General features: G+C 50.9%; 2 protein-coding genes across 6 annotated transcripts in view; both read right to left on the bottom strand.

The window, feature by feature from the left end:
- Positions 1–808: 808 nt before the first annotated feature.
- TMEM51 (transmembrane protein 51) lies at positions 809–7,722 on the bottom strand. Of its 3 annotated transcripts, none has more exons than XM_031613372.2 (3): positions 7,623–7,722; positions 2,403–2,827; positions 809–1,553 (listed from the first exon to the last, which is right to left on the bottom strand). In XM_031613372.2, the coding sequence occupies exons 2-3, from the start codon at positions 2,741–2,743 to the stop codon at positions 1,142–1,144; spliced, it is 753 nt and encodes a 250-aa protein (XP_031469232.1). In that variant the 5' UTR covers positions 2,744–2,827; positions 7,623–7,722; the 3' UTR covers positions 809–1,141. The 3 variants fall into 3 exon arrangements, with proteins under 3 accessions (XP_031469232.1, XP_089979186.1, XP_089979185.1); XM_090123060.1 differs by lacking the exon at positions 7,623–7,722 and adding an exon at positions 3,714–7,609; XM_090123059.1 differs by lacking the exon at positions 7,623–7,722 and adding an exon at positions 4,744–7,609.
- Positions 7,723–13,307: 5,585 nt separating this feature from the next.
- KAZN (kazrin, periplakin interacting protein) overlaps positions 13,308–24,106 on the bottom strand; it is a 147,162-nt gene continuing 136,363 nt past the window's right edge. For 2 of the 3 annotated variants that reach the window (XM_031613526.2, XM_031613524.2), the window contains 7 exons: positions 22,087–22,278; positions 18,085–18,221; positions 16,684–16,854; positions 16,253–16,442; positions 15,162–15,292; positions 15,024–15,074; positions 13,308–13,912 (listed from right to left, as the gene is read on the bottom strand). In XM_031613526.2, coding sequence (XP_031469386.2) covers positions 13,745–13,912; positions 15,024–15,074; positions 15,162–15,292; positions 16,253–16,442; positions 16,684–16,854; positions 18,085–18,221; positions 22,087–22,278 — 1,040 coding nt within the window. In that variant the 3' untranslated portion in view covers positions 13,308–13,744. The remainder of the gene's footprint in view (positions 13,913–15,023; positions 15,075–15,161; positions 15,293–16,252; positions 16,443–16,683; positions 16,855–18,084; positions 18,222–22,086; positions 22,279–24,106) is intronic. The other variant, XM_090123321.1, reaches the window with a different exon arrangement.

Raw genomic sequence — 24,106 nt, 5'->3', positions numbered from 1 at the left:
CATCACAGGTACCACCATATGGATTTGGACCAACATCTCATTCACACCCTCTTTTTTCGACCATTTGTGTTCATCTCATACCTTTTAAATCCCCAACCACCAAGCCAACCGTCCCCACACCTACACCAAGATCAGCATCCTACAAACAATAACACAGCATGGACATTTGGCTGGGGAAAGCATGACTTTGTAGATGCTGTTGCCCAGGAGGTAGCACATGTTTGGGATGCCCAAGGAGCAGCATCCACCCTTAACCAGTTGGCTGATTTCATACAGCTCTGGCCTTCAATCCATGGGAACGGCCTCCTACACACACAGATGCACACACATACACGCACCCCACGTACAAAATATTTATTTAGAAAAGGACTGCTTGCACTGCACGGTCTTGTCATGTCACCCAGAACGCTCTGAACAACTCTTGGCAGTTGTACACTATTGCAGTTTCCAGCCCCAGACGGACTGTCCCTTCGATTCACAGCACAACACACAAAAGAAAAAACCACTGAGGCAAGAAATACAGTCCTCTCCTACAGGAGAATGGGCAGTGATGCCAGTAAGAAACCTCCTATGGGTAAAGCCTATAGGTCTGACAAGCTTAAGGGCTTGTTTCATTCCTCTTCGCACCAGCAAGCATGCAACTCCGCAGGCACTTGGGCCAGCCCTGTGCCACTATCCCCAACCCCACTGGTGTCCGGAGTGGTGACAGCTACATCACTAACCTGACACTTTTACTTGCCTTACTCAAAAAGAAAAGACAAAAAAAAAAAAAAAAAAAAAAAGACAGACAGAACATTTCCCTTTTTCCTCTTGGAAAATTCTTATTAAATAGCATTTTGGTGGCTTGGAAACCCATTGCTGGGGCAAGGCACAAAGGAGAGAAGACACATTAGGTGGTCCTTAACTTAAAACAACGCAGAACACACGTCTGACTCTTCCAGCCTTCACATCCTTCACAGCATCACCATTTCCCCATGGTGTTTGACACAACGCTGTCCTGGGAAGCCCCACTCCTATTCGTGCATTGCTGCAGTTCCCCCACATCAGTACCTCAGCATCCAGACAGCATCCAACACTCCCACACTCCATGACCAGCCCTCTCCGAATGTTTCCAATCCGTGCAACGACCAACCCCTCCTTTCTAAGTCAACTGTTGGCTTCCGGGTGCTTTTTCCTGGATATCCTCATACTTTGGAGGTGGGGTCAATGGCTCGATTGTGATGGGGCCGGTGCTGCTCCCATCACCGAGGTTGAGCCTGATGTCCTTGAGATGCAGCTTCTCTGACTTGATCCTCCGCACCTTGAGGGGCTTCAGGCGCTTGCTGAGACGTGAGTTGTGTCGGCCCGGCGGCCGCTCGGTGCCAGGCTCTGCGCCGGCTGCTCCTGTGGGCTGTGTGCCCTCATCAAGCCCTGCCAGTGATTCATAGGAGGGCAGTGAGACGCTGATCCTGCGGTTCTGCTCCGGGTTGTGAGGCTCTGCGTAGCCTGCATTCATCACCTCCTCGTAGCTGGGGACGTAGTAGCGGGAGGACACGTCTTCATCCTCTTCTTGGCTGCGGGAGATAAAGCGAGAATGTCAGCCCCACATCACTTCGACTGCAGCGGGGCATGGGGACTGAGAGAGGTGATGAAAACACAACCAGAAATAAAGGACAAAATATCGGCCCTTCTATGTCATATAGCAGTTTGAACAGACTGCGACGCCACCTATGTTCAGGCAGCTTTCTATTGCCTTCATAGAACCATAAAGGTTGGATAACATCACCAGGTCCAACCCCAACCCACCCCCACGATGCTCACTGCCCACATCCCTCAGTGCCACATCTCCACACTGAACACACTGACCCCACCACCTCCCCGTGCAGCCCATGCCAGCGCATCACTGCTCCTTCTGAGAAGCAGTTTTACCTAATATCCAACCTGGATGCATGTCAGGTTGGGTTCCATCCCACAAATGTGCATCCACCTGCACGCCGGTACCTGCACACCTACACTCTGCATTGCTCCTGCTTTAGCAAGTTGCTTTTAAGTGATGGTGTGCTGTGGTTGGACTGGATGATCTTAGTGGTCTTTTCAACATTAATGATTCTATGAGTGGGCATGGTGGGGATGGGTTGACATTTTGACTGGATAGTCTTCCTGGTCTTTCCAACCTTAATGACTCCACAGCCCCTCATCTGCTCTGCAGCAGCCACTCATCTCCTAGGGTTAACAATTAACAGCATCTCCTTGTGTCACCCCATGAGTGTGTACTGACCAAGCAGGCATCCAATGGCTCAGCTATGCCCACTTGGCTTCTAGAGCACATCTTACATATACATGGTGCTTCCTTTCACCCACAGCACCATCAATACAGCTGGGTTTGCTTCTCCCTGAGCTCCTGCTGCCCCCCCAGGGCTCACCTGTCCTCCTCCTGCTGTGAAGGCTCCACGGACGCTTGGTGCTGCACCACCCTGGGGATATCCTCACTCTGCCTCTTCTTGTCACGGACATTCAAGCAGAGAGACAGCAGCAGCAGCAGCAAACCTGCCCCAACCAGCACATAGGCCACAGAAAACGTCTTGCTCTTAAAAATGCCCCCACCACCGCGGTCAGGCTTGCTGCTATTCCCAGCGTTGGGTTTATCGGGGTGTCCGAAGCCAGGCACAATGTTCCACACAGCCAAGATGATGCCGAGGATGAGCATCCCCATCCCGATGGCTGTCAGTGCGTAGTGTGACCCGTTGGTGCGAGATGGGGCCATTGTGTTTTGGCCACCTCACTGCATCCCTGGTGGCCCCGGGTGGCTACCATGCGTGCGGCGCTCAGGCAGAGCAGATGGGCAGACCTGCAGAGAGAGAACATCGTTCCAGTGGGTGCACCCTGACCCAAGCACTTCGCTTTGAGGGCTCTGGTTCACAGCCAGCCAAGCCAATGGTGCGTATCCATCCTGGACAGGATGCCTGCATTTCCCCAGCCCTACACATGGGATGTGTATTTCCAAAAATAAACACATTGCAACTGCATCTCCTGGCAGCTCGCCTCAACCTCAGCACACAGGGATGGCAGCAAGGAGTGCAACCTCACGCTGCAAGCTGCATGTGGGTAATGCAGCAAGGACCCCAGATTTCCATGCCACAGTCTGACTGCAGCATCCCATGGGTGCCAAAGTCAGCAAGCAGCTGTGCAAACACGCCACTTTGTTTTCCTTTCTTGGCTTTGCAGTGCTTGTTTGTGCAAGGAGCCCTTGGACAGGATGCTGCTGCATGCTTTTCCCATATACGCCTTTGCTCCGCGTCGTGGCAATCTATGCCGATGGTCCCTAGTTCATGTTTGCTTGTTTAGCTTGAGAGTGTGCTGGGTCGCTGGGTCATGGCTAGAAATGAGCAGCATTCTCAGAAAACAGAGCAACTTGGAGGAAAAGACATGCAAGCCAGGGAAGGAAATGGGGACTGTTAAAGGCCATCAAGTTCAATGGGGACTCAGAGCAAACTTCCCCCTCAGCCCTCCGCTCTTAAATTCTCCTTTGGATGCTCCCAAAGGACTCTTTCTGCATTCAGCACAGCCCCAGCCCTGCTCCTCACCTCTCCTGAAGTTCCTGCCCTACAAAGCAGCCCAGTGAGGACACACCAAGTGTTGCTGCTGGAGCTTTCATCATCCACAGCTGCTCCCTGGCACCAGCACTCACTGTCAGAGAGTTGCCTGACAGCCCCCAAGCCCCAACCAGAGCCTACCGTGCTGTGTTGGCAGCTCCATGCCATGCCTTGTGCTGAGGACAGCATCCATGCTGCAGGTCGCTGTAAACTCGACGACCTTTGTGGGTGTGGAGCTTATTGCAATGGGGAATTGCATCACACGTCCTGCTCCTTCCTCACCTCCCGCTGCATCCGGCCCCATTCCCAGCCACACCAGTGCCATCGGGACCAAGCGAAGGCCCAAGGTGCCACTCTCTCCCCTACCAACAGACTCCTATCCTCAAGCTATCCATCCAGCAGAGCATCATGCAGGCACTGAGCACCCACCTGCAAAGCACTGCCAGGGCTTTGGGGGAGGAGAAATCACAGCACCGCAGTGCCCTCAGCCGCAGATCTGCGGGGAGGGACATGACGGGAAAGGAACAGAGCACTCATTTTGCTGGAGGAATGGAAGGTTTCCAAAAGCAGTGCACCTTCCCACCGTCTCCAGCCTCCCACTGGCACCTCTCTAAGCTGCTCCGTCATTGCAGTGTTGAAAAGTTTGGCCCAGATCCCTGCCCTGCAGAGAGGGCAAATCGCATTAACCCACGCGGCGACGTCCGTGTCTCTCTCACCATCTAATTATCTCTACTTTAGGCTTATCAGAGCTCGCTGCCGTAGCCATAGCCCCACTGCTGTGACGTCAATGGTTGGAGAAGAGGTCTGGAAAAAGCGGTGCAGCCTCAGTGAAAAGGGAACGTGCCAGCATGGGGAAAGCTGCAGCACCTCCAGGAAAACACCAAACCAAAGCCTTACTATAGCCAGAAATGCACCTCCAGTTTGGCAGTGGCCATGGACATCCATCCATCCATTCATTCATCCACCCATCCATCCACCCATCCAACCATCTAGAGGAGGATGAAGCAGCACAGAACAGCTGCCACATGTCCTCCCTGCTCTGGCAACCGGCAGCAGGGAATTCCCAGTCCTGTGCTGCAATCCAGAAACCCCCAAAGATTGTTTTGCAACCATTTTCCCCATTTTGTTCACTGCCACCATGAGCCACCACGTGCAACCAGTCCGTACTCACCACCCTCACCGCTCTGCTCCCAGCTCAGTGGTGACATGGGGACATGGCCCATGTCTGTGCCCAGAGATCCAGCCTTCCCCACAGCCAGCCCCCGCCCCACAGCCAGCCCCACACCAGCAGCCCCAGCCACCTTTGTCCCCATCCCACGCACACCTGCGGTCTTGTGCTCACTGCTGTCAATGATTTACATCAGGAACTCCGAATCATTAAACCAGAACGGCTCTGTGTGCACTCAGCTCCTTCTTTTACTAGAAACCACAGCAGTCCTCGCTGCTCCCCATAACCAATTCACTGTGTCCCCTTCCTGCTACTGCCATCAGGTTGCAGCTCCAAGCCCCGCTCAGGGTGAAATCCAGGGTTTTCCACTCCCTGGATGAGGTCAGAGTGGATGCTCATCCCATTGGGGCCGGCCACCCAGGTCATGACACATGGGACCATTTTTACCTTGCAGGCAAATGAGCACAGCAGGGGATGACACACACAGCTGATGACCAATGTGGTCCTGGGGCTGATGGTGGCTCAGCATCTGCCTCTGACAACTTTCAGTATCATAGAAACATAGAATCATAGAATGGTTGGATTGGAAGGGATCTTAAAGACCAAAGACCCATAGAATGGTTGGGTTGGAAGACTGTAGAAACACAGAAAACCTGGGTTGGAAGGGACTCCAAAGCCCATCCAGCCCCTACCCATGCTGTGGGATGGTTGCCTCCATCAGATCAGGTTGCCCAAACTCTATCCAGCCTGGTCTTGGGCACTTTCAGGGATGGGGCATCCACAGCTCTCTGGTTTTTTGCCCAAACCCTGAACTCTGAGGCTCCCACACTGTGGACAACTCCTCCCTGCACCTCCCCAGCCCCGAGAACAGGCAGGCTGATGTCAGCTCCAAGGCACTTGCCTTCATGTCCATGTCTGCACCCAGGGAACCTTCTCATTAATGATTTCTCCTTCTAATTTGTGAGCTCAGCCCATTCCCACAACCCTTTCCTCCACGAAGTCCTGCATGGTATTCAGCCACCCCATAACCCAGAAGAGTGGGAAACACCCACAGCTCTCCCTGCTGTGAGTTTGTCCAACTCCTGTTGGCTTTGGCCAACCTCCAGCCACCTCCATCGCCTCTTAGGGGGGGAACGCGGCAAGACAGAGGGACAAGCTGTAGGGTTTTGCTTCCTGCCAGCAGCGATTGGCACTAATTGCTCCCTGCGTTCCAGAGAGGCACTTTCGGAGTTATTTCCTATGCAGGTATTTGGCTCACCCACCCCTCCCCACGGCACTTCCCCAGGAGGTGCCCACAGCAAAGCGGTGCCTCTTCCTGCAAAACCGGGTGAGCTCTTCTTTCTGCTCCCAATCCCTCTGCAATCTCAGAGTCCCCTTTGGTTTTGATTTAAAGGGAATAAAAGCACTGGCAGAGTGAGCCGGGCTGCACACTTCCCTTCCATGGAGGATTGCCCCAAGCTTTGCCCTTCCGTTTTGGTTCCGGGCTGGTTCAGAACCAACGGCAATCACGGCGGCTGCAGAAAAGCCTGAGCCAAACAAACCAGCCTGGGGAACTCCCAGCACCCTGACCTGCTCTCTTCCTGCTTTACATAGTATTGTATTCAGTACCTTTGGTTCGCTGGGTTTTTTTTTTTTTTTCTTTCAGATTTCCTGATTCTGACTTTTCATGCCGCGGATACAGGAATTAAAGGCATCACGTGGGCCCCACTCTGCCAGCTGAGAGATCCAGCCCATCTCCAGCAGCAAACCCTCCTCTGGAACCCACAGCACCATCCAGACACCACTTGGACACCACCTAGACAACATCTGGACATCATCCAGACACCATATGGACACCATCCGGACACCAACCAGCCATGAAACTCATCGGGATGAAGACGTGCATTTGGGATTGGACACCCACCCCTGAGCAAAGCACACAGATTTGCTTTGCCAAGCTCCTCACTGATCAGTCTTTTGGAAGAACTGCAGCAATACTCCCACCAGAAACCCCATGTGCACACAGCACACAGCTCAGACCTGCCCTACAGAGCCACCTCAAGCTTTGTTTGCTCTCCAAACACTGCACCTCCAGCAGCCGCATTGTGCTCCGACCCCAAAGCACTGTTGGGTTCAGTGTAGGGTTTGCCATTTCCCATCCCTTCCTGCATTCAGGACAGCCACCTCCAGTGCTGCAAGGTGACAATGTACCCCAAACCCCATCTCTGCCCCACATCTCCACCCCATATCTCCATACTCCATGTCACTGTACTCCTCATCTCTGCTCCACATCTCCCACCTCCTCCTGTGTGGCACTGCACTCCTGCAGGGCCCCACAGTGCCAAATCACCCCACTTCCCAATGTCCCCATATCCCTGTGTCCTCCATGTCCCCATGTCCTTCTGCCCCCTATCTCCACCCCACATCTCTGCCCCACATTACCATCTCCTGCTCAGCATTGCGCTCCTGCAGGCTGTGATCCCATAACCCCATGTAACCCCACATGACCCCATACCCCCATCTCTGTCCCATATCCACACATAGCCCCCATACATCCACGCCTGCCCCACATCCCTGCCCCACACATCACCTTCTGCCTGGCACTACACTCCTGCATGCTGCATCCCTATACATCCTCATAACCCAATGTCCCCACATCCCCCCATATCCTCATACAACCCCATACCCCTGTGCCCCCCAAGTCCCACACATTACTTTCTCCTGCTCTTTGTGCTTCCCAATGCTGGCACCGGCGAACAACACCCGCTCCCACCCCAACCCGATGCCAACCCTCGTCCCAATCTCATCCCATCCCGAAGCCATAACGCAACCCCAGCCCAACCCCGGTCCCACAGGACCCCACTCCCCTCCCGGCCCCACGCAGCCCCCTGGACGCCACGCACCTCCCGACAGCGGCGGCGGCGGGGAACCTCCCCGGGGCGGTGCTGTGATGCCGGGGCCGGGCTGGGAGCGTTGCGCTCCGGCTGCAGCTCCGGCTCCGCCCGCTCCGGGTTCCCCCTCCGCCTCCCCCGGCACTTCCCTTTCCCACGGAGCACTGCCCATTATTATTTCCCATTATTTCCCATAATTTATCCGCTATTTCCCATAATTTCCAATAATTTCTCATTATTTTTCCATTATTTCCCACTTCTTCCTGTTATTTCCCTGTCCTTTCCCATAATTTCCCCATTATATTTCCATTATTTCCCATAATTTCTCATTATTACCTACTATTTCCCATTATTGCTCTGTTATTTCACCCTATTCCCCCATTATCTCCCACTACTCCCATTATTTCCCTATTATTTCCTACAATTCCCCATTATTTCTCCTTTATTTATCTACATTTCCCCATTATTTCCCACTATTCCCATTATTTCTCCATTATTTTCCATTTTTTCTCCATTATTTTCCATTTTTTCTCCATTATTTCCCACCATTCTTTCCCATTATTTCTGCATTGTTACCCACTATTTCCCATTATTTCTCCATACTTTTCCATTATTTCACACTATTTTCCATTATTTCTCAATTATTTCCCATTATTGCCCCATATTTCCTCATTATTTCTTAATTAGTATCCATTATTCCCCCGTATTTCCCTGTGACTTCAGCCAGTCCCTACAGCTCTGGAACCCATTATTACCCACTATTTCCCGTTATTTTCCCACGTTTCCCCATTACTTCTCATCACTACCCACTATTTCCCATTATTACCCAGTATTTCTCATTATTTCTCCATTATTTCCTACTATTTCCCCATTTTTCTCCATTACTTCCCATAATTTCTCCATAATTTCTCATTTTCCCTCATGATTACCCACAATTTCCCATTATTTTCCCACATTTCCCCATTATTTCCCCCTATTTCTCATTATTTCTCCATTATTTCCCATTATTTCTCCATTATTTCCTATAATTTCTCCATTATTTCCCATTTTCCCCCACGATTACCCACAATTTTCCATTATTTCTCCATATTTCCTCATTATTTCCCATTGTTGCCCACAATTTCTCATTATTTCTCCCTTATTTCCCCACTTTTTTTCCATTACTTCCCATAATTTCTCCACAATTTCTCATTTTCCCTCATGGTTATCCACAATTTCCCATTATTTTCCCACATTTCCCCATTATTTCCCATTATTACCCACTATTTCTCATTATTTCTCCATTATTTCCTATAATTTCTGCATTATTTCCCATTTTCTCCCACGATTACCCACAGTTTTCCATTATTTCCCCATTATTTCCCATTATTACCCACTATTTTTCATTATTTCTCCATTATTTCCTATAATTTCTCCATTATTTCCCATTTTCCCCCACGATTACCCACAATTTTCCATTATTTCCCCATTATTTCCCATTATTACCCACTATTTCTCATTATTTCTCCCTTATTTCCCATTATTCCCCATTTTCCCCCATTACTTCCCATAATTCCTCCATTATTTCCCATTTTCCCCCACGATTACCCACAATTTCCCATTATTTCCCCACATTTCCCCATCCCCTCGATGCAGCCGCATGGGATTTTCCACTCCCCTGGGGGCAGAGCAGGCACTGCCCTTCCTTCTCTCGCCCAACCCATTGGGCAAAGAGCCCAGAGCTGCTCCGTGGTGCCATGCAATCACCGATGCACAGAGTCATCCTGCCCTTTGGATGGTTCAATTTGCATTTTCAAGCTCGGCTGCTTCCCCACGCTCCCCCAATCCCACACTGACCTCGTGTGTGGGAGTTACCCGTAGATTTCTCCTTTCTCCTGCAAGAAAATGGAACTCAATCCAACTTCACCCAGGAAATGAGCCCTGTGACTTCAGCCAGACCCTACAGCTCTGGAACCGGCCCCTATGGGCTGCAACCAGAGCTGGTGCAGCTCAATGGGCTCCTTGTGCTCCCTTCTGCAAAGCTGAACGTCGGCCAAGGATGGGCTTCTTCACAGCCATGGGATGAGGGCTGTGTTACACAGCTCCACCCACGTTCCCTTTGGGGCTCAGGGGTCATTCCAGAGCTTTGGGTGCTCCTGGATGGCCCAACCCCAAAACCAACCCCATGACCACCAACCATCACCGTGCCCTACACCATCACCGTGCCCAAAGCCAACACCATGCCCAACGCCGTCACCGTGCCCAACACCATCACCATATCCTACACCATCACCATACCCTACACCATCACCGTGCCCTACACCATCACCATACCCTACACCATCACCATGACCTACACCATCACTGTGCCCAAACCCATCACCATGCCCTACACCATCACCATACCCTACACCATCACTGTGCCCAAACCCAACACCGTGCCCTACACCAACCATCACCGTGCCCTACACCATCACCGTGCCCTACACCATCACCATGCCCAACACCATCACTGTGCCCAAACCCAACACCGTGCCCTACACCATCACCATACCCTACACCATCACCATACCCTACACCATCACCACACCCTACACCATCACCACACCCTACACCATCACCATACCCTACACCATCACCATGCCCAAAGCCAACACCGTGCCCAACACCATCACCATACCCTACACCATCACCATGCCCAACACCATCACCGTGCCCAAACCCAACACCGTGCCCAACACCATCACCATACCCTACACCATCACCATACCCTACACCATCACCGTGCCTCACACCATCACCGTGCCCAAACCCAACACCATGCCCTACACCATCACCATACCCTACACCATCACCATGCCCAACGCCAACATCATGCCTGCAGCCCAGGGGGGGCCTTTGGAAGAAGAGGAGTTGGGTTTGGATTGAGCAGAGCCCCCAGCCCGCATGTATCTGAGGAGAACTGCTTTACAGGGTTAATTTAGGAATAGGACACACCTCTGTGTTTCTTTGGGTTCTCCATAGATCTCTCAGCGCTGCGGCAGCGAGAAATCCTGGCTGCGTGCTCCCTCCTCTGTCCATAGGGCGTAGCAGCAACTCGAGCACAGCTGAGCCCTTCTGGGGGTGGGAGGGATGCTCGGCGGGGACACAACAGGATGCAACAGGGATATAGCTGGGATGTGCTGGGGAGCAGCAAGGATGCAGCAGAGATGCAGTAGGGATGCAGTAGGGATGTAGCGGGGATGGAAAGAGGATACAGCAGGGATGCAGAAGAGATGAAGTAGGGATGAAGCAAGGATGTAATGGGGATGCAGATGGGATGGCAGTGGGGTTGGAATGGGGATGCAGTAAGGATGCAGATGGGATGGAATGGAGATGCAGCAGGGATGCAACAAAGATATGGTAGGGATGCATTGGGAATGCAGTAGGGGTGCAGCAGGGATGCAACAAAGATGCAACAGATACAGCAAGGATGAAATAGGGATGCACACGGACCAGTTAGCAACAACCAGCCTTAAAAACAGGGACAACCTAAAGGTCAACCATGGATTTCAGGTCACATTCTTCAAATTGGCTTCGAAGTGCAGTTTCCTTCAGCTTTGGCAGCCACACAATATGGCATCAGCAAATATTTGCCACCAATCTCAGCCACGGGCTGCGCTGGGCTTATCTCACTGCAGTCACACCTCAATGCCATGTTTTATTCCCATTAATACTCCATCATAGTGCTAATTAACAGGACTGAATTGCCAGCTGGCAGCTGGTGCGTGTTTTCCTTCCCATTGCTCACAACGCTCCTGCTTGGTTCCATGCACAATACTATTTTAGATGTGTAAAATACCAAATGTTCATTGTATTTTGTTGCATTGCTGCTCTGTATTATCCGTGGCTGCCTTGGCATCCTCCAGTCCAAAGAGCCAATCTTAACCTGTTGGGAAATGGGCAGACCCAACTACGCACAACCTGACCCCAAGATATGGGGTAGAAAACCAAGCACATGGGAATATATTTTCCTGCTGTGCTGCCCTACGGGATAAAAAACGAATTCTTACCTGTTTTCTGCAGGGTGAATCACCTTGGATTGGCGTTGGGTTGCTCCATGCACAATAGGAACATCCTGCCCTACACCTTTCCCATGCCCACCTCATTGCCTTGGCCATGGTGGACTCCATCCCTGGCATCACATCCATGTATCCTGGATGGATTTTGGCCCACATCCTTACCTATAGGAAATCCCAATTCTGCTTGCTCCCACGGGTCAAAAAACCCAAACCCAACCCATGATGAAGATGGCATTGTTGGTGGGGCAGCCAACAGCATGCTCCATTGGTACCCAAAAGATGCTGCAATGATGCTGAGCTGCCCAGTGCTCTATGGCCACCTCCACCCCACTCCCAGGTCCCCCCTCCATCGCCCAATGGATCCCATTGGCCAGGATAAGAGGACAGGTCAACCCAGTGCTCAGCCCCACCACCAATCCCCGACCTCAATTGAACCACGTGAAGCTCACCCGTACTTTAAAATAAGCTTTATTTAGATTTTTTATAATTTTTTTTTTTGTTTGTTTGTTTGTAATATTTGCATCCATGCCTTCAAGGATCCTCCCCCCCTTCACTGGGGGGGAAAAAAAAAAAAAAAGTTAAATCTAAGGTTACCCATAATCCATATGCTATTTCCCGAAGTTCTCTCTTTTAAATAAATCATCCTCTTAGTAAGTTTTTTTTTTTTTTTTTTTTTTTTTAGAATTATTTCCTAATTTACAAAATAAAAAAAAAAAAAAAAGCTGAAATGCAAAAGGAAACTACTGGATACCAAGGGAGATCGCTCGTCTGCTTTCGTCGGCGGAGAGTTTAAATTATTAAAAAATAAAATAAAATTAAAAAGAAACGCGAGGAGGAAAACGAACAAAATGACCAAAAAAAAAAAAAAAAAAAGTCAATGTATTAAAAAAAAAAAAATCAGGTTTTCTGCAGAAAAGTTCTGCTTTTCCTCCCCTGCCCTCCCCAAAGCATCCCATGGGGGGAACGCAGAGCACGGGAGTGAATTTCTGCCATTTAAGACAAAATATTCCCCATTCAAACGGGGCGCGCGTCTCGGAATTCAGAAAAATAAGACACTATTATAATAGCACTATTAAATAAATCTTCATCCTTTTTTTTTTTTTCCTTTTAAGAGCTTCCAATGATACCGCTGAGCGTTAAAGCATACAGGTTTGCGAGCTCGTCGTTAAGCGGAGCGCGGTTTCCAAGCGTCCCCCTTAAAATTGGCACTGCTCTTTAGGGACGTTGCTTTCCCTTGGCCCCCAATGCCCCCGGGTTTTAATGCCAGCAAAGGGCGAGCACCCCAAATCCACAATGGGAAGCTCCGAGGTCGTTGGGTTTTTCCAAGGCTTTAAGTGCTTCCACGCCGTCCCCGTTTCCCAACCCCTTCCTCCTCCCCAGCGACGTGGAAAAGAAAAAAAATATATATATATATATAAAAAAACCAACAACAACAACAACAAAAAAGAATTTAAGAAAAAAAAAAAACAAAAAAAAACCAACCCAACATTTCCGTAATAATTTAGTTAGAATAGCTCCTCTCTGGGTTTGTGCAAATAAATTAAAACGACACAAGGGAAGGGGAAAAAAACACAGATTCCGGAAGGCGTTACGACGAGCCCGTGTGCTGCCACCTCCTCGGGTGAATGCAAAATGTTGGGTGGGTTTCATTTCTTGGTTTTGTTTTCTTTTTTTTTTTTTTTTTCATGTCTCCGAAGATGTTGGGGTCCCCTTGTCTGAGGTGGGGTCACCCAGCAGGACAGGCTCCAAGAAAAACAGCGGTTTCGGACAAGAGACGTCACAAGCACAAAGTGCACGAGATTCCCGTTATTTACAGAACACACAGCAGTCCTTCAAGTTTCAAGTTTCGTCGAAAAGGAGGAGGGTTTGGGGAATTAAAACAAACGAAACAAAACAAAACAAAACAAAAATCCCCCAAACGACAAAAAAAAAAAAAAAAAAAAAAAAGAAGTGACGACAAAGGAAGAGTTACTGGAATGCTTAAAAAAATAAAATCGAAATGTAAGGGGGAGGTCGAGGAAGGGGGGTTGGGACAAAATTACATGGTGACTGGGTATGCACACGTGGGGGCTGTACATTGCTGGGGGCGAGGGGTCACCAGTCCGCGTCCTCCTCGATGTAGTAGTCGGGGGCCGTGCCATCAAACAGCCCTGGGTCGAGGGATTTGCGCTGCTTGCCCCGAGCGAACACCCGTGAGATGGAACCAAAACCCATCTTCTCCTTCTTCTTTTTTCGTTTTTGGTCCTCGAGGTCTTCCAGAGACTGCAGGGAGAGGAAGGGTGGAGGTGGTATGGCTGATCTTTTGCTGGGGGATTTGTCACTAAGGCGTTGCCTGCAGTGGGGCTCCCGTGCATGGCGTATGCAACCCATCCCCACCGTGTGCCCACTAAACTATGTCACAGAATCACCAGACCATGAAGGTTGGAGAAGACCTCCAAGATCATCAACACATCCCTACCATGCCCACTGACTGTGTCCCCAAATTGTATGATGAATTAATTAAGGTTGGAGAAGACCTCCAAGGTCATCAAGTCCAACCATCAACACATTCCCACTATGCCCACTGATTGTGTCCCCAAATTGAATGATAAATTAATTAACGTTGGAGAAGACCTCCCAGGATCATCAAGTCCAACTATCAACACATCCCCACCTTGCCCACTGATCATGTCCCTAGATAGAATCTGAAAGGTGGAGAAGACTTCCAAGATCACCAAGTCCAACCGTCAACCCAACCCCAAGTAGAATGATAGAATAATTAAGGTTGGAGAAGACCTCCAAGGTCACCAAGTCCAACAATAAACCTATCCCCACCATTCCCACTGATCATGTTCCTAAATAGAATCCTGAAAGTTGCAGAAGACTCCCAAGATCACCAAGTCCAACCATCAGCCCATTCCCACCATGCCCACTGATCGTATCCCTAAACAGAATCATTAAGGTTGGAGAAGACCTCCAAGATCATCAAGTCCAACCATCAACCCATCCTGTCATGCTCACTGACTGCATTCCCAACACATCTCCACGTTGAACTCCTCTGGGGATGTTCAACACCACCAAGTACACAGATCCCAGTGAATACTGAGGTCCAGGTCCTGAACTGTTCTATCTGGAGTCATCGGGAGACTCGACCTCCTCCCAGCCCATGTTATCGGGAGTTTGGTTTCTCAGTGCCATTGCTATAGGATGTCAGCTACATGGCAAAGCCACAGGGGGGCCTAGCTACCATCTGCATGAACACCCACAGCTTTTTAGGGTAAAACACAAAAGAATAACTCAATAATTCCATTAGTGCCTCTAGGTACCCCAAAAACCACTCTCTAGTGCAGGATGTGCTTTCGGGAGCAGAGTTCCCAGGGGATTGCAGCCCTACCTGTACAATGGGGTTGTGCAAGTTCTTCTGTACCGGTCCGGGGCTGTCCCCCTGCAGCAAGAATGGAAACGGGTGATGTTGAAACAACAGGAACACAACGTGGGCACCCTGCAGTACCTGGCTGTCCCTGGGACTTACGTTGCAGAGCGAATGCGTCCGGTGTCGCGGCGAGTTGATGTCGCTCGGCGTGGACGATCGGTCGCCTTCTGCTGCTGACGCGTCGGAGATGATGGACGGCTGTCTGGAGTGGCAGGGGCTCACCCGGACTGCTGCGAGGCAATGGAGAGATGAGGGGTCAGCAGTGGCAAAGCTCGGGTGTAGGGCTGCCCCCCAGCGTGAGCGAAAGCCTCATGCAAGCGCCAGATCCTGAGCAAAAGCCAGCAACACCCCGGGCGCAACTTAAATCTCCAGCCTGCAGTGCAAAACCCAAATCCACCAATGACGCAGGTGATCCTGCTCAAAACCACTCCCCATGCAAAACCTAAAGCTCTGTGCAAAACCCCAGTGCAAGACCTAAGCCCTGTGCAAAATATCCCCCTGTGCAAAAAAAGTTCCTGCTCAAAAACTCAACAATTCCCAAACCCTTACGCAAAACCTGAGCCTGCTGTGCAAAATTGCCACTATGCCCTGTGCAAAACCCCAGATTTTGTCCAAAACCCCAGCAACTCCTAATGCAAAAACCTAAACCCTTATGCAAAACTCCAGTCTCCTTTGCAAAACCTAAACCTGTGCAAAAAGTCTGATCCTGTTCAAAAATGCAACTCCTTGTGCAAAACAACCCCAAGTATTCCCTGTGCAAAACCCCAGGTTCTGTTCACAATCCCAGCAACCTCCTATGCAAAACCCAAACTCCTATGCAAAACCCCAGCCTGTTGTGCAAGACCTACACCTGTGCAAAACCCTCTGCAACCTCCCATGCACAACCTCAACCCCCATGCAGAGCTTCAACCCACGGTGCAATAAAACAAACGTGCCCTGTGCAAAACCCAGATCCTGCTCTACACCCTAGCAACCCCCTGTGCAAAACCTAAACCCATAAAAACCCAAGCACCCCGTGTGCAAGAAGGCTGATGCTGTCCTAAACCCCAGCAACCCCCTGTGCAAACCCAAACCCCTGTGCAGTACCCAGACCCATGCAAAACAAACAAGACCCCTCCGTGCAAAACCACCGATCCTGTTCAAGATCCCAGCAACAAGCCATGCAAAAACAAAGCTGGTGGAGGTCTCACCTTGTCGGTCAGCCGAGTGTGCGGGGTGGGAGTGGTACAGGGTCTGCTGGCTCTGTCGGATGGCAGCAGTGAGTGGTAGGTCAGCCTGCAGCACCCACTCCTGGTTGCCATTCAGCACCGTCTCTCCCGGCATGGCCAAGGAATGGCGCTTGGGGACGTCCTTGGTCAGCGTGGCCAGGGATTGCTTGGCCTGTGGGGACACTGCAATCAGCACCTGGATGCAATGCTGCAGCACTGGAGATAGTATTTGGATGCAATGCTGCAATGAACCCAGGCAACACAGCAACAAACCCTAAAAAAATGCAATCTTGTGACAATGCTCAAACGCAACACCGCAACGCCGCTCCATCCACCTCAATGCGATAAATGCTGAGCCCTGACCCAAACCAGGCACTCTGCACAGCTGGGAAATGCTGTAAGGCTGAGCTCACCATGGCCAGCTCGGCCTCCAGCTCCTTCATTCGGTTGTCTTTGAGGTCCAGCTGGGAGCGCAGGGCGCTGGCGTGGTCGGTGGCTTCCTTGGCTTGCCGCCGCAGCTCCCATTTCTCCCGTTCCAGCAGGTCCTTCTCCTTGGCCAGGGCTTTCACTGCATCCTCGCTCTCCTGGTGCAACATGGGGAAGGTGTTGAGATAGGGAATGGCTAAAATCCCCCCCTTCCCAGCCCTCCCTGCAGGCACCGTGTCCCAAAATGGGATGCCTGTGCCCCAAATCGAGATGCCCTAAAATGGGATGTCTGTGTCCCAAAACTGGACACCCGTGCCCAAAACTGGACACCCATACTCCAAAATGGGATGTTTGAGTCCCAAAATGGGGATGCCTGTGCCTCAAAACAGAATGTCTGTGTCCCAAAATGGGACACCTGTGTCCTAAAATGAGATGTCTGTGCCCCAAAACTGGACGCCTGTGCCCCAAAACTGGATGCCTGTGTCCCAAAATTGGACACATGTGCCCCAAAATGGGATGCCTATGTCCCCAAACTGGACACATGTGCCCCAAACTGGACACCTGTGCCCCAAAATGAGATGTCTGTGCCCCAAAACTGGATTCCTGTGCCCCAAAACTGGATTCCTGTGCCCAAAAAGGGATGCCTGTCTCCCAAAATAGGACACCTGTGCCCCAAAACAGTATGTCTGTGTCCCGAAATGGGACAACGTTGCCCCAAAATGAGACATCTGTGCCCCAAAACAGGATGCAAGCACCATGCCCTAAAGCCAGACAGCTCTGCCAACACCTCACCCCATGCTCCCTGTTTTTTTTTCTGCGCACTGAAGATTGCAACGGCTTCCTTGTGGCAGGGGAAAAAATGTCCCCATGTCTGCCCCAGCTAACCCAGAGCTGGCTGTGAGCACTGCTCCTATGGCACCAGCCTTCAAAAATAGCAAATTTCTCCCTTTGCATGGAAAAAAAAGCCCAGAATAGCTGTGGGAGCTGAGTTCCCACGCTCGCTCGTGCCTGTGGATGGCAGAACCGCGAGCACAACAGGAAGCCTCGCTGCAACCCTCCAGCTTTCCATCCCGAAAGCATCCCAAAAATGCTCTTTATTACAGAGCAACTGCTTGCGTGTGCGCTCTGCACGCTCCAGCCTTGCAGGCACACTGGGAGCAAGCTGCCTTAGGGCTTTGGCCAGCAAAAGGGAGCAGTTAAACTGGGCTGCCTGGAGATACGGTGGTGATGCCCCATCCCTGCAGACACCCAAGGTCAGGCTGGAGGGGTTGTAAGTAGAGCTGTGGGTGTCCCTGTGCACTGCAGGGCGATTGGCTCATGTGGCCTTTAGGGTCAACCCCAAAGAAACCCAACCTGAAGCCCCAAAGGAAGAGAAGCCACATGCTCACCTTCCGGTGCTGCTCGTAGTTGCGGATGAAGTCGCGGAGCTGCTCCTCGCGGCTCTCCAGCGTGGCGTAGAGCTGCTGCATTTGGCTCACCAGGTCTGTTTTCTCTGCCTTCAAGCGCTTGCGGTCGGCTTTCATGGCTGCAAAGAGAGCAGTGGGGTAATCCGGGTCCCCAGCATCACCACTTTCTGTAGGGTTGGCTTCCTGCTGCTGCGTTGCACCGTACCGTAAGGTCAGACCAAACGATCCGAGAGGTTTTCTCCAACCTTAATGACTCTACCATCACATGCATAGAATCACATCATAGAATGGCCTGGGTTGCAAAGGAGCACAATGCTCATCCAGTCCCAACCCCCTGCTATGTGCAGGTCACCAACCAGCAGCCCAGGCTGCCCAGAGCCACATCCAGCCTGGCCTTGAATGCCTGCAGGAATGGGGCATCCACAGCCTCCTTGGGCAACCTGTTCCAGTACCTCACCACCCTCTGGGTGAAAAACTTCCTCCTCATATCCAACCTAAACCTTCCCTAATCACATTCATGTGATTCCAAATGGAAGAACTACCAGCCCTGCACAGGAGGGATGCACAAACCCATCGTGTCGCATTAACATTCACTTAATTTCTCTTGTTTCTCCATCCCAACCATGAAATCCAATGTTGTCACTGTGACTAACCCATAAAATCGGGCAGCCTTGCGTGGGGATCTTTGCTCTGTAATTAAATACACGCTCATTGAGCCCAGCTTTTGACACCTGCACGCAGCATCTTGCTGGCACTTTGCAGCCAGCATCTGGCTGTGCAGAAATGGGACATCCCAGTGCAACACTGGCTTTTAGGAAAAGCGTTTCCATAGGATATTCTGCTTTGCAGGAATCTGCCTGGAAACACCCTGTGAGGAAGCCAAGGGCTTTCCAAACCAAACCAGACTCAAATGGGCAACAAGGAGGTGGTTGTTGCCTTATGCTGGGATGTTAAGGATCTTCTTGATCATGGTCAACTATCTCCATATCTCCTGGGAACCCCATATCCAGCCTTATCTACCAGATTCACCTCCATCTCCTGGGGGACCCCATATCCACCTCCATCTCATGGGGATCCTTATCTACCCTTATCTGCTGAGAGACACCAGATCCACCTCCATCTCCTGGGGACCCCAAATCCACCCTTATCTGCTGGGGGACCCAGTATCCACCTCCATCTCCTAGGGACCCTGTATCCAGCCCCATTTCCTGGGGGACCCCCTATCCACCTCCGTCTCTTGGGGTGCCCATATCCACCTCCACCTCATGGGGACCCCATTTCCACCTCTATCTGATGGGGGACCCCAGATCCACCTCCATCTCCTGGGGACCCCATTTCCACCCCTATCTCAGGGAGACCCCAGATCCACCTCCATCTCCTAGGGACCCCACATCCACCCTCACCTGCTGGGGGACCCCAAATCCCCCCCGCCGCCCCACAGGATCCCCCAGGACTTTACATGACTCCATTCTGGACATTCTACTATCACAAAATAAGGCACAAGGGACAGAAGCAGCCCAGAGGAAGGAGCTACAACACAACATCCCGCTCTGAGCCGCATCCCACGCCACACCAGTTCTGTGCTGGGAGATGTAAACGCTGCACGACGACAGCAGGAAGAGCTGCTCTCCTCTCCCTTCCGCAGCAGGAAGGGCTCGTTGGCGTGGGACAACCCAGGAAGGCATTTCCCTACAGACCGAGGTTCCATTCACGCCTCTCCAACCCCAAACCAGATCCTTATGGAGATGCTGGGATGCCAGAGAGGCTGGATCCTCCCCTCCCCTCCCTCACTCTCTACCTCCGCAGTGCTTCCAGGCTCTCAGCCAAGCATGGCAACGGATTTCCCTAACGTTCCCCTACAATTTCCCCATCACTTGCCTGCTAACAACACAGCGTGCATGCAGCCAGCAGGGAGGATGCTGCAGCCGTGCGTGGGGACAGGAGCCTGAAATCCTGCAGCCGAGCAGAGTCTGGCTGTGTTCCCATCAGCAACATTCCTCAAATGTGGGTTTTTTTTTTTTTTTTTTCTTTTTTTTTTTCTTTTTCTGGAGCTGCTGCCCTTTTTTCCGCTCCTTTTTTTTTGTTGTTTGTTTGTTTTTGGCAGGAGTTTTCATGGGAAGGAAAAAGGATTTCTGCAGCATCCCGTAAGCGCTGCGCTGCCGCCCAGCCCGTGGGGATGGATCCAGCACTGTGGGCTTTGCCAAAGGACAGGAAAAGGCTTCCAGGGTTGGAAGGAGGGAGGAGGAAGGGATGTAAATGGGCTGTTGGCTGAGCTGCTCACAAGTGTGAGTCGAGATTCCTTCGCCCCATCCCTCACACCTGCAAGGAAGTCCTGCAAAACAAATCCCACGGGCTTCTATAGCTGACCAATAAAAGCCCAACTGAAAAAAAGCAAAGCATCACGATATTCTTTAAGCACTCGTGATTCTCAAGTCATTATGGCAGCGCAGTGGAAAGCTCGCTGCTCAGTTGCAGCATTTTGGCTTTTTGCATACAACTACACCATGATTTCCCATGGAGAGGAGGCAAGCCAGCCTGCTCCAACAGCTCACAAGAACCATTTCCAACCCTTGGAACATAGGAAAAACTCTAAAAAAAGTCTTTTTGTTTTATTTGCACATCATCAAAGAGTGATAAAACTGAAAACACACCGACCAGGGATGATTTTTATTTTTCTTTCTTTTCTTTTTCCTTCCTTCTCCTTCCCTTTCCTTCCCTCTCCTTCCCTTTCCTTCCTTTTCCCTTCCTTTTCCCCTTTCCTTTCCCTCTTCTCCTTCCTTTTCCCCTTTCCTTCCTTTTCCCTTTCCCTTCCCTTCCTTTTCCCATTCCCTTTCCCTTTTTTCCCTTTCCCTTTCCCTTCCTTTTCCCTTTCCCTTTCCCTTCCTTTTCCCTTTCCCTTTCCCTTCCTTTTCCCTTTCCCTTTCCCTTCCTTTTCCCTTTCCCTTTCCCTTCCTTTTCCCTTTCCCTTTCCCTTCCTTTTCCCTTTCCCTTTCCCTTCCCTTTCCCTTTCCCTTCCCCTTCCCTTTCCCTTCCCCTTCCCCTTCCTTTTCCCTTCCCCTTCCTTTTCCCTTCCCCTTCCTTTTCCCTTTCCCTTCCCCTTCCTTTTCCCTTTCCCTTCCCCTTCCTTTTCCCTTTCCCTTCCCCTTCCTTTTCCCTTTCCCTTCCCCTTCCTTTTCCCTTTCCCTTTCCCTTCCTTTTCCCTTTCCCTTTCCCTTCCTTTTCCCTTTCCCTTTCCCTTCCTTTTCCCTTTCCCTTTCCCTTCCTTTTCCCTTTCCCTTTCCCTTCCTTTTCCCTTTCCCTTTCCCTTCCTTTTCCCTTTCCCTTTCCCTTCCTTTTCCCTTTCCCTTTCCCTTCCTTTTCCCTTTCCCTTTCCCTTCCTTTTCCCTTTCCCTTCCTTTTCCCTTTCCCTTCCTTTTCCCTTTCCCTTCCTTTTCCCTTTCCCTTCCTTTTCCCTTTCCCTTTCCCTTTTCCTTCCCTTTCCCTTCCCCACAGCCCCACACAGTGCCCTTACCCTGGGTACTACACCATCAAGCCTTCACTTACTCCAGTTCATTCACCAAGAAGTGCTTTTTGGAGGAGGAAAGCCTCCAACATCAGGTTCTGTCCTGCAGCACAACCCTTCAGTGGGGTTTGCAGCAAGCTCCATGCAGGAGGATGCATGCAGCACAATGCATGCATCACCAAGCAATGCTCTGCTTCCTTCCTCAATGGCTCCAAGGAGCTCAAACCTGAACCAAACCCATCCCATCACACTTTCCAACTGCATTTCAGCTCAGTTTTGCTCTGTACAATGACGACTTTGTGCCTGACGTGCCCAATTTCCCAGCCTGCTGGGGATGCTCTGCTCGTGCATCCAACCTCACCCCACAAAAACACACCCCCTCACCCAAATAAAAAGGACAGCTTTTCCTTCCCTCGCTAATTCATTTACTCAGGGTTATGGGATGCGTGGGATAAAACCCTATAGGGAAAAGCAGCCCTTACCCTGCAGAGCCTCCTTGGCCCTTGCCAGCTCCTGCTCCTTCTGTGCCAGCTGCACCTTGAGCTCAGTGGCCGACAGCACCTCGGGGGATTTGCTGCCATGTGTCTCCTCCAGCTCCTTCGTTAGCATCTCCTTCATTTGCCGGAGCAGGTGCACCTCCTCCTGCAGCTGGGCCACCTCCTCTCGCAGCAGTGCTGGGGAGAAAGAAACAACAAGTGAACAGGAGCCATAAAACCAATGCCTACAGTGTCTGTGGGTCCTTCCCCCAGTTTGGTCACACAATTCGGGGTTTGTTTTGGGAAGAAACAGTCCCTGCCCCGCCTGCACTGCTGCCTCCCACCTTCCCTATAGGTGCAGAATAAATGGGGCAGAGCCAGCATAGTGCTGGTCCCCCATCCCTGAGCCAGCAGCTGCTCTGGGAAGGCATAAAATCTGCTTTGCATACTTGAAATGCTTCCCTTATGAAAACTGGCAAGGCCTCCTCCTGTAAATTATTTAGCAATAAAGTCACTAACGAGGAACATTCGAGCTGCGGGCTGGGGATTTCATTAAAGTCCAGAGTGCTTTCTTGAAATTCTCACAAAAAGCTTGGATAAATCGGTGTCCGAGGAGCACAGCTCGGCTCTGCCCACGTTACCATTTCCCAAGGGGCAGGAGAAATTCAGATTTTTGGCCTCCAGCACGTGGGAAATCAGGGCAAATGCACTGGGTGCATGCAGTGCAAGCAAAGCCCGGCTGAGCAGACACACAATGTGTGCACTGCCAAAGGTCATCGGCACGCAGCTGAGCGCCTGGCTGCTCTTCCCTCCTGCACACAGACCTGCCTCCCCAAACCCCATTAAAATCCCCTTTCCCCCATTTCTGCACATGACCAGTCCCATCTCCTTACCACCCCAAATGCCAGAAAAATCCCATTTCCTCCATTTCTGCAAGCACCCAACCACACAACTCCACTGTCATCCATTCTTTCTCCTTCCATACCCACCCCAGCCCACCTTGTGCTGTTTCTCCCCTCTCACATCCCCAGCCATCAGCCCTATGGCCAATGATTAACCACACACGTTCAACTCCAACCAGCTCCTCTGCAAGCCGTGCTATCAGCTAATTAAATCCCCAACAGGATTCATTTGGTGCCTACTGTATCCCCACTTGGATATGGGCAAGGCTGGTCCAACCATCCCAACTAAAGGTTTTAGGTTGGAATCATAGAATCATGGAATGATCTGGTTTGAAAAGGACCACAGTGGTCATCTAGTTTCAACCTCCCTGTTATGTGCAGGGTTGCAGATGTGCAGTGAGGTCAATGAGATCCATAGGTCCCATCTAGGATGCAATAAATACACGAAGCCAAACCAGTGTGCTGGTCACCTTGGCAAGCAACAAAACTTAAATCTTAAAAATCTTTTTTATTCTTATAAACATCTCACCTTATTTTTTAAAAGAAGTTTCTTGAACTCCTTTTTTTACTGCTAAAAAAGTGACTTTTCTACAGAGATGCACAGTTGGTGGAAGAGAAGGAGCCCAAACCATGGCAAGGATGGTTCACCCAAGGACATACATATATTTAATACCTACCCATCTATCTGCATCTATCCATCCCTATCCAATGGCACGTCCATATGGTACAACATACAACCCAGCTATCTATCTCTATCTGTCCATCTAATGGTGTCTCTATACACGGACCAAAGTACAACTCATAAACTGAAGGTTTTGGGGGATAAATCCTATATCTCTTGCTATGCTCAAGCAGTAGAAATCATGCTGGGAGCTGCTTGGGTGCTGGGAGAAACCTTTCAGCAGGAAATAAATCAAACCCCCACGCTCTACGTCCAGCTTAAGCATCTCAATGTATGTTCCACGTCCCCAAATGCCACTGGGAACAGCTTACAACCCCACCAGGAGATGCTGCCCCAGACCCAACTGCAGCATCCATCTCTGCCTTAACCCAAACCAGCTCAGATTCAACCCAACGGTGCAGGAAGGAGCCCACCCCCTTCTTCACAGCATCTTCTGTTTCAC

The sequence above is a fragment of the Phasianus colchicus genome, chromosome 22 (assembly GCF_987193195.1).
Source record: "Phasianus colchicus chromosome 22, bPhaCol1.hap1.1, whole genome shotgun sequence".
Lineage (NCBI taxonomy): Eukaryota > Metazoa > Chordata > Aves > Galliformes > Phasianidae > Phasianus > Phasianus colchicus.
This window is presented reverse-complemented; position numbering and strand designations above follow the sequence as displayed.